Genomic DNA, 10,196 nt, shown 5'->3' with positions numbered 1-10,196 from the left:
GGGCTGATTAGTTAGCGATGGAAGGCTTACGTAGCTTTTCGTAAAGCCATACGTAGGTCTAGTATTTTTGTTCTAGGACAACGCTACACCTACGTAAATTGTTTTACGTACCTTACGAAGAGACTAAGTTGGAGATATTTGATTGGAAAAGAAAAGGGAGGGGGGCCCACCCCCTGAAAATCAGGGGGCTGATTAGTTAGCGATGGAAGGCTTACGTAGCTTTTCGTAAAGCGATACATAGGTCTAGCATTTTTGTTCTAGTAGTACTAATTAGGTTAGCTAGGTTAGTTGATTAATTAGTCTAATGTAGGTATGACATGTGGCCCCCACTTCTAATCAATCTAATTTAATTAAAGTCTAACTAAGTCTAGTCACTGACAGGTGGACCCCCTGTCAACTTTTGACTAGTCAGTTTGACTTGGTTAATTCGGATTAAAATGAATGCACAATTCCAGAAATTTTAGATTATTGATAAAACTTTGGAAAATCATATAAAATAAATCGTAGATCGGATGAAAAGGTTTTCTACATCAAAGTTGCTCAGAACGACGAGACGAATCTGAATACATGGTCTGTTAGTCTGCCACATGTCTCTAGCATAGCAAACATGCAACCTTTCCCCTCCAGTTCATCTGTCTGACAGACGTCCAGAACCGGGAAAACTTTCCCGGATGTTTCTTTCTTCGCCAGTAACGCCTAACGCCGCGTTAGAACATTTCTAGCCCCTCTTATTGTCTTGTTATGCATATGTTTGCGTGTATTTACTGTTTCTTCCCCCTCTTCTCTCCGGTAGACCCCGAGACCGCTGCTGATGCCCCTGTGATCGACTACGTCGACGACGACCCTCCTTGTCTGAGCAACAAGGCAAGCCCCCCGTTTGATCATCCCGATATCGCCCATTCTATTCTCTCATGCTTGCATTAGATTTTGCTATTGTTATTGTTTGCTCCTATTCTGATGCATAGCCTTCTTTTGTAACCTGCTCATTGTACCTTACCTGCTTATCCTAAACTGCTTAGTATAGGTTGGTTAGTGATCCATCAGTGACCCCCAGTACTTGTCCTTGTTGCCCCTGCTTCATCATCGACGACTCGATCAGCGTGATCGACGACCAGAGCCTGACACCTCACATCACATCACGCCCCTTTTGTTGCTCGACTCTGCAGACCTACTATCGAGTGCCGAGGGTGATCCCTCATAATGCACTCCTGATGATAATTATGTAGTGTAGTTATTCGGTCGTGGTCATTGAGGGTGATTTCCTCTTTCACCATTCCCGATACGGCTCTGTCATTCAACACCTCAAGTGTGAACCTTGAGGGTGGTCCCTCTTACGCTCACCTTGATGATTACATTGAGTGGAATCCTCCGTGGGTGATTCCTCGGGTTTTTCCCTTGATATTTGGACACACGGTTACCTTGACTTTACTTGAGACCATTGTTGAAGTCGGGTCGGCCTTGAGGGGTACCCGCGAGTTGATGTGAAAGTCGGGCGGGCTCGTAGAGCACCCGCGAGTTTTCCACGTGGCACGGCCGGGCAGTCTGGGCCCTTGCCGTAAGTCCATGAGACGGGGCGACGGGGTCACCTTATCGTGAGTCTCTACCCGTTTCCGCGAGCCCCCAATGCACTAATAGGTTTGGGTACTTGTTCTGAGTTGGCCTCTGGCCTTTACGCACTAACCACCACGCGATAATAGATATGGGACTCGACGTCGCAGCATCAGCCGAAGCTTTGTCAGACGTCCAGTTCAGCATTGTGGGCCTGTCGGGCCAGTGCCATCCAGTATGAGGTGGTGCTCATCCCTGCTCGTCGCACAACGACCCGGAGTGCTGCGAGCGATGGGCCCAGACCCCGGAGTGCTTAGGAGGTAGACCAGCGGGGACCTCTCTGTTGAGCCTAGGTAGGGCTGCGACGTGTTGCTCTTCTGAGGCCGGACATTGACCCCAGAAAGGTGTGTCCGGCCAGAGTGATCGAGCGTGTTGGGTAACGTGGTGCACCCCTACAGGGAAGATATATATTCGGATACCGTGTCCACGGTAATGGACATTCAGACTTGTATCCTGATCTTATACAGCTAGAAATGGATACTTGATATGTGATGGATATGTGGCTCCGAGATTACTTTCCCGCATGGAGTCGGCGAAGGATCTCTGGGCGTTGATGTTACAACATGCTTGTTAAATATTAAATTGCTATTCTTTACTCTTCTACATGCTGCAAGATGCTCGGAGCTGCTTGAAGATGCTAGTCTTCGGTAGGCCAGGCCTTCCCCCTCTATTCTGGCATTCTGAAGTTTAGTCCACAGATACAAATCTTCCATTTGATACCAGTGCATACTTAGTATAGATTTGATGCTTGCGAGTACTTTGGATGAGAACTCACGGTTGCTTTGCTACCCCTTTCCCCCCTTCTTTCTTCTTTCCGGTTGATGCAACCAGATGGTGGATCCTTGGAGCCAGATGCCACCGCCGATGGATGCTACTACGTGAAGATCACCGACGACCAGGAGTAGTTAGGAGGTCCCAGGCAGGAGGCCTTGCCTCTTCGATCGTTGTTACTTTTGTGCTAGCCTTCTTAAGGCATCCTTGTTTAACTTATGTTTGTACTCAGATATTGTTGCTTCCGCTGACTCTTGTGTATCGAGCTATGTATTCGAGCCCTCGAGGCCCCTGGCTTGTAATATAAAGCTTGTATTATTTTATTTGTGTCTAGAGTTGTGTTGTGATATCTTCCCGTGAGTCCCTGATCTTGATCGTACACATTTGCGTGTATGATTAGTGTACGATTGAATTGGGGGCGTCACACTAATTAAATAGGGTTGATACTAATTGTAATTAACTAACTAGCACTAAAAATAGCCTAGGGTTCATACTAACTAGCACTAAATAGCTAGGGTTCATACTAACAGAGAGCAGAGAAGAGGGAAGGGGAGAGTGCTTACAGAGGGCGGGGAGAGAGATGGGGTCGAGGGAGACGGCGGCACCGAGGTGCGGCGAGGCGAGGTCGGGGGAGACGGTGGCGAGGCGGGGTCGGGGAGACGGCGGCGAGGCGGGTCGAGGTCGAGGAGGAGGAGCGGCTCCGGCAAGGTCAAGGTCGAGGAGGAGGAGGCACAGGCGCGCGGCGATGTCGAGGGAAGACTCTGCCGGAGAGCGAGGGCAGGGCCTCTGGTGAGGGCGAGGGCAGGGGCTCCGGCGGAGGTGACGAGGGGGAGAAAAGAGAGTGGGGAATTGGGGGAGGAAGCATAGGAGAGGGAAGCCAGCGCGGGGATTAGGTGAAAATAGCTTTAACAGTAGCGTGGGGAGCGAAAGCGCGCTACTGCTAAAATCCATAGCAGTAGGGTGCCCTCACAAACTCGCTACTGCTAAGATGGGCCCGTCCTGTGGTGCGTTCAAACTTAGCAGTAGCGCCCAACCCTAAAAGTGCGCTTCTACTAATTCTCTAGTAGTAGCGCGGTTTGTGGAAGGGCGCTACTACTATTCCTAGCACGGCGGGAACAGTGTGGCAATTATAGTAGTAGCGCGTTTTGTTCCTGCCGCGCTACTGCTAACTAGCAGTAGCGCCTCATTTTAACACGCGCTACTGGTAATATTCTGTGTATAAGGTTTTCCCTAGTAGTGATATTTAGTGACAGTCAAAGTGTTACCAAGAATCCAATGTACCATGAGAGAACAAAGCACATTGATGTCAGATATCACTATATTCGAGATGTTGCTGCTGAAGGTGATTTGAAGGTATGCAAGATAAGTACTCATGATAATCCTGCTGATATGATGACAAAGCCAGTTCCGACCAATAAGTTTGAGCTTTGCTCAGGCTTAGTTGGTATTTCTCATTAGTCCTATGGACTTTGACATACAAGGTGTTTATGCTGATTTGGATGAAGTTATTCACTTTCTTCGACAACTGGAGGGAATTTGGATCAAGGTGGAGATTGTTAAATTATGATCTAAGTTCTAGTACCGTATTGGACTAGACGTAGTACATACGGTGTGGGCTTTTGCGTTGGTACCGACGTGTATGAGTATAACTCGTTTACTTGTCCTCAAAGGACTCTAATGTATTGCCCTCATATATACCCTATGTAGTCGCACCTCAGACAGTCTATCGTCTCGTGCTTGTAATACTCCTTCTCATAGTTTGGGCCTTCATGCGTCCGTAGTTTTCTCTGGCAAGGGTTTCCACGTAAAAATCCGTGTCTCTCTGTCTCGTTTATTTCTCGTTATTATCTAACACTATTTAGCTGTGTGCATCTTAGTTATGCAGACACCCGGTGTAATGCTTAAATCTTTTAAGTAATAAATCGCCCCTTTTCGAAAAAGAAGCTTTTATGACTAGGACTAAGCAGGAGCAACACGACAGCCTCGTTGACCAGTCCATTGTAGCAAATGAAGGATCTGGTGGTAACGGTATCAAGACATACAATGAAGCCTACCAGTGATCCGAGCCCTCGTACCAATTCGTCTCTTAGTTGTTCCGAGTGTTATATTCTTCAGAGGTCATCAGGTTCAGAGATTCATAGTCCTGACACAGGGTCAACCAAGGCGTCATTGCCATGGACATGAACTAGGAAGCGGCGACGATGGGCTGTCGGTCATGTCTGATCGACTATCGAGGTAGTTTCAAGCGTGAGGCATTCTAGAGAAAGACCATCTCCATTCTTAGGAGAAACTGGCCAATAAAATTGTGTATCAGAGAAGCATCTTTGCTGTCTTCTTTTCTTGATGTCCAATCATCCAATGTAACTCGGCTTGGCTAGAGTTGTGTCTTTGTGTGTTGGTGTACTAGAGTCAGGAAGTTGCCCGATGAATACACTCCAACGCCGGTCTCGGAATTAATACTCTGGTAAAGTAAAATTAAATACATTGTTTACGACAAAACAACATCCTGATCATTGTCCTGCGTTTGTGTATATCCTTCGTTCTATCAGATAGATTATGGTTGGTTTCGTTTGAATAAAATGAATCCAGGGTGGAGCCCTATTTTTCTAGAAGGAAATTGGATTACAAAATAGGTCAAAGAATCAACACGGCACCTACGTGTTCCGTCTAGACTGAAACACCTGAGGAAAACGGGAGGCAAGAACAAAAATGCCTGCAATTTTTAGAAATCGCTGTCATGTTGAATGTGTTAATTCCGATCAAAATGACTCAACAGTTAACAACGTGAGTGCTGAACTACTGGCTGGTGAGAGCAGAGATCGTGTGCAACCTTACGATCATTAGAATCCGAAAGAAAGAAACACTACTAAGAAATGCTAACCATTTGGTATCAAGAGCCTAACTCAACTGGTTTGGGGAGTGGATGTACAAACCTAGCACCTGAGTTTAAATCCACATGGAGGCGAATTTAGGTTTCTATTTATTCTTGAGGACCAGCCTTCTATGGTACTCATGCAGTTTATCTAAAGGACCAAGCTTGGTTATTAATTAAGATAAAAATCTTGGTACTCATGCTTAATGGTTGCATGCATCCTTAGTTGGTGCAGAGGCGAGTCTCCTCTCCGCCACCGCCAGCGACGAGCCAGGGTAAGCCCGAGCGGCTCGGCGGTGGTGGCCTTCTTCTCGCGCATCCGATGCTCAAGGTCGATGCGGCGGTTCCGATCTTGATCCCTCAGCAGTGATGGTGGACAACAATGGCTGGAGTGTGGCGGCGGGTCTGTAAGCGCAGCGGTAGGTGGTGGGGGCGCCCGGGACGGGGACCCTCGGCTTGGCAGTGGTGGTTATTTCCTCTATTGGAGGTGGCCGGCCTGAGGCTGGGCGCTCGGATCTCAAGATCCGTCATCTAGTCCCGGCAGCGAGTCGAGGAGACATAGTTGCTGGTGAAAACCGAGTCGACGTTGGGCGATGGCGGCGTTCTGCGCTGTTACCTTGATGAAGGCATCGTCATGTAACTACTGTCGACCCACTTGTACTGCTCCGGGGGTATCCCTAGGATCTGGTCTTCCGGATCAAACGATGGTGGCACTTCGGTGTCGTTTCTCTCTTGGGAGCATCGTTTGTGGAGCAGAGCTGGAAGACAGAGGTAGGAGGTGGAGCGGCTCCGTCTTGCACGGAGCTTCGGTGTAGATGTCAATCCATGCCTAGTCGACAAGTGCTATGCCGTGTCATGCCTGTTCGGCAGGTGCTACGCACAACAGATCTTCCAGAGATTTCAAGTTGTGTCTGTTGGTGGTACTTGGCGGCATGGTGCTGTGGTGTACCGGCGGCGACCGCGACATGCTCAGCAGTTGCCGCGTAGGGAGGTGGAGCCATTGGGTGTTGTGGTGGCGCCGACGGATGGCAAGGATGATGCAGATCTCTTCCTGGAGATGGGTCGGTGGTTCGATGATGATGGCGGCTTGTAAAATGTGTGCATGTCGTGTATGCTTTCGTTAGCCGGCTGTCGCTTTTAGATATGAAGAATGAGAGCACCTCCACATTATCGAGTTTGTAGGTGTGAGCGGTGGCTTGAGGTGGCTTGATATATGTTCTTGTCAGATATTTGTTGAATAATTAATAAAGATGACTATATACGTCGATGTAGAGGCCACGGGAATACTCTATGTATGATCCATTGAAATCTAATATATAACTAGTACTGCAAGTGATGGCGAAAAATGACATTCAATGAAAAAACAACTCTTAATCTAGTCATATACAGTTATAATAATACAATCAACACTTAAATTCAAGTTACATCACAACTGAGGGCATTTCAGTCATTTCAGCACGTTCCTGCACCAGCCGCAGCTGCTACAGCACAACTACCAAATGACTGCATCTCAGCTGCAACCGTTCAACCGGCCGCAGCTATCAGCTATAGCCGCTCCATCCAGCCGGAGTTGTTGCAGTTGCAGCAGTGAAATTTGCAGCCCAAACAAACACAAACTTAACCTCCTTTTCAAAAAAAATGGTATCAAGAGCACATATTGTGGTAGGCACTGCACCTTCAATTACACACTTAGTTTCCTGCGCCTGCTGACTTCAGTTACTGCAGCTTCAGGTCCAGCGGAAGTGTCTCGGTAATGGGAAGATAGAGGGGCAAATTCATTTTGATGAATTCTGTTTAAAACAAAACTGTGAATGTTTATTTTCCACGAAACCTCTCTGAAGAATGGCGGGTCATATACGAAATAGCAAATTGCTAAAGAGAACACATCAAAAACCACCAAATCACAGCAAGGAACGACATGTAAACTCAAGTGCCCAACTAACAGCAGAACTACCAAATAGCTGTTGATATCAGATACTTCATCTAAGAGAAATGCAAAGTAAAAAATGAATGCAGGACCATCAACTCATCAACTCATTGCAAGAACCCCAACAGTGAAATGCTCCGAAGCATTGACAATCACATTAAGGAGATGAATTTCAGAAGAGCGACACTGAAACGACTACTACAACCAGCATCGCACTACCAATCTTTGATCACTACTACAGAGTTGTTCAGCCATTGGACGCAACGTTTTCACCAAGTTTAGCTAGCAGAAGAAACACATGAGCTGCTGAGTTTTCTGAACCTATATCTACGTATCTATAGGCAAAAAGTGGGCATCCAGTTCTGTTGTCGTCGTATCTGAGGCGACGCAACTTATGAACAGGTTAACTGTCAGGCCTCCCGCTCCGAGCTTTCTCTACACTGCGTCCACATCTGGATATCGCAGATCATCGTACGCTGAATCAGCAGAAAGTATGAACCAGTTAGGCAGCAGACCAATACTCAATAACGGTATAAACAAGACAAAACCTGAAACAATATTATGTGCAAGGATATTGTAAGATACTACTCCATAATTCTAATCTTCTCAGGTGAAGGAGTATCTGAATTTTATTCACAGGTGAGAAAATTAGTATCTTCTCTGCAAAGGAGAAATGAGATGTCTGAGCTTGATTTGGCTTTTAGAGTCCATAATTCTAATCGGCAAATGTTATGAATTGGGCGTACTGAATTATCTGAATCAAAGACAGAAGTGTGCAACTAGGTTCAGACCATAAATCCACATGGCATTGACACCTACTGTTACATTTCTACATCCAACTACTTTACTTTTCTACAAGACTGCAACAGTATGAGACAAGCGCATCATAATATCAGATTAGCACTCCACTAAAGTAAAATCTCAAATATCATGTTCATGCAGCAAAATAGTATCTACACCAACATCTGTGCATAGCAGATCCGAGACCAACAGCACATTTCTCACTAAAGAGGGTCAGTAGGGAGGACATGAACAATCTAAATCTCAGAATTATGCAAAATAAAAAATAATACTGTATTTAGTTTAGTGTTGTTGGAACCTAAATGGGCCAAATCAAACGGATATCACCATCTTATCTGTTAACGCTGAAAAGAGATGAATAAACTGATTTGGAGTTTTAAGTTCCATAATGATTTGTTAACTAGCCACGGATCATCTTTCATCTATCTAAAAGATTACTACAGCTGCAGACAATTCCCAACACCTAACAAGTTTCAGACTACAACAGTTTCAGTTAACCTTTTCTCCTCATACTATAACTGTTCCAGTAAATTACTCAAACACAAGCAGATTAGCCATGCAGAAAATAGTAACTACATCAATCAAAACTACCGGTTCACTTCTTGTCACCATCAAGAAATCTTCAGGAAGTTGTGAGTTGTGGCATGGAGAGAGGCTCACCAGGGGTCCCGGACAGCATCACGACAATCTGGAGGGTCTCGGCGTGGCCAGCGTAGCGGGTCAGGTCGACGACGAGTGGAGTCAGCCTCCCGTAGCGGCCCGCTCGGACGCACATGGCGATGCCGGCGGGGGGCTGGCCGTCGATGAAAGCGACGCCGTCGGCCAGCTCGTCCCTCAGGTAGTTCACGGACCTCCCCCTGAAAGGGAACAAGAACCAGCCGTCCTCGCCGTAGAACCCCTCGGCGGTCGCTCGCACGAACACGATCAGCCGCCACGCCTGGCCGAGCATGATGTAGAGCACGCGGTTCTGCAGTTGAGTTGCAGGTTATGTTCAGCAGAAGCAAGAATCGAAATCTCGAGAAGTCAAGAAGTGCAAATTTAGCAAGAACAGATCACGAATTGCTCTAGAGCGAATGAATTTGGCAATTCGAGAAGCTGGTCATGGCGAACTCACGGGCGGGCCAGGAAGGTCAGGCATGCCCGCCTCTCTGGCGGGGATGGTCTCGACGATCCAGTACATCATGGTGCTGACGTGGTCCGTGTCCTCGACGCTGACGCCGGTGTTCCAGCCGAGGTACCTGCCGTTGGCGCGGAGGTAGCGGCCGCCGACGTTGCGGAGCATGACGTCGTCACCGAAGCCCGCCCCGACGGCCTGCCACATGATGGCCTGCATCTCCGGCTCATCGTAGTCGGGCTGCTCGGCGCGGAAGCCGTTGTGGCCGAGCGGCGCCGGCGTGGCCGTGGCGGCGAGGTAGCGGCCGTAGGCGGCGCTGTGGAGGAGCAGGTACACGGCGTCTCCCTCTCCGTGGTAGATGTGCACTGTCCACGCGGCCTTCAGCGAGGCGCGGCGGCCGCGGAGGGAGACGGTCTTCCCGTCGCTGTTGGCGTTGAGGTACGTGCCGTGCACGCGGCTCCGCAGCCACACGTGCTGCCTGTCGTGGAACCGGTCCATCGGTGGGCGCTGGAGAGCAGAGGCGGTGGGCGCTGCTGCGCGGTGGCGAGAGGTGCGGTTTCTTGGCGCTCCGGCGAGGAGAGGCGAGCTCTGTTGGCTGTTGGTTGAGGCGGTTGCGTCGGGCGCCAAGGTGAGGCACATAATAAGAGCCGTTCGCCTGGGCCGGCCCACGAAGATGCACCGAGGTTAACAGCAGTAAAAATAGAAAACTCAAAACAGTCGACGCAACGTAGCTCTGCTACAGTAAATGGCCTTACGTGCACAAAAACGCATCGCCAACTTATTTAGGAGTTACCGTTGCGGCATATTCCCGGTTCGATGTTAACTTCTGTACGTGTAGCATATATAATTCTGAAATTTGAAAGATATTTTGGAAAACACGAAAGAATTTTTGAAGCAATATGAACAAAATTTGAAATTAGAAAATAGTCTTTGAAAAACAAAACCAAAACTAGGAATTTCAAACATATTTTGAAAAATGTTCACATTTTCGGAAAACAAGAACAAAATTTGTGAAGGAGTTTTTTAAAAGTAGTAGAGAAGTTTTCTAATTTTTATTATTAACAAAAATGAATAAATTTTGATACCCCGAACGTATTTTAAAA

General features: G+C 47.6%; 1 protein-coding gene across 1 annotated transcript; it reads right to left on the bottom strand.

The window, feature by feature from the left end:
• Positions 1–7,266: 7,266 nt before the first annotated feature.
• Positions 7,267–9,788, bottom strand: LOC123161814 (uncharacterized). The gene is made up of 3 exons (XM_044579626.1): positions 9,094–9,788; positions 8,640–8,946; positions 7,267–7,654 (listed from the first exon to the last, which is right to left on the bottom strand). Exons 1-3 carry the CDS (start codon positions 9,730–9,732, stop codon positions 7,614–7,616), a joined length of 987 nt encoding a protein of 328 aa, XP_044435561.1. The 5' UTR covers positions 9,733–9,788; the 3' UTR covers positions 7,267–7,613.
• Between the last annotated feature and the right edge of the window lie 408 nt (positions 9,789–10,196).

The sequence above is a fragment of the Triticum aestivum genome, chromosome 7B (assembly GCF_018294505.1).
Source record: "Triticum aestivum cultivar Chinese Spring chromosome 7B, IWGSC CS RefSeq v2.1, whole genome shotgun sequence".
Classification (NCBI taxonomy): domain Eukaryota; kingdom Viridiplantae; phylum Streptophyta; class Magnoliopsida; order Poales; family Poaceae; genus Triticum; species Triticum aestivum.
The sequence above is the reverse complement of the archived record's forward strand: the minus strand, read 5'-3'. Positions and strand labels throughout refer to the sequence as shown.

Bases quoted from the DNA above. Each gene is read 5' to 3' on its own strand.
- LOC123161814 (XM_044579626.1), bottom strand. From the start codon at position 9,732: ATGTGCCTCACCTTGGCGCCCGACGCAACCGCCTCAACCAACAGCCAA. The intron at 8,947-9,093 runs GTGAGTTCGCCA...ACTCAACTGCAG, and splicing joins CTGACCTTCCTGGCCCGCCC to AACCGCGTGCTCTACATCAT. The intron at 7,655-8,639 runs GTGAGCCTCTCT...CTGCTGATTCAG, and splicing joins GATGCTGTCCGGGACCCCTG to CGTACGATGATCTGCGATAT.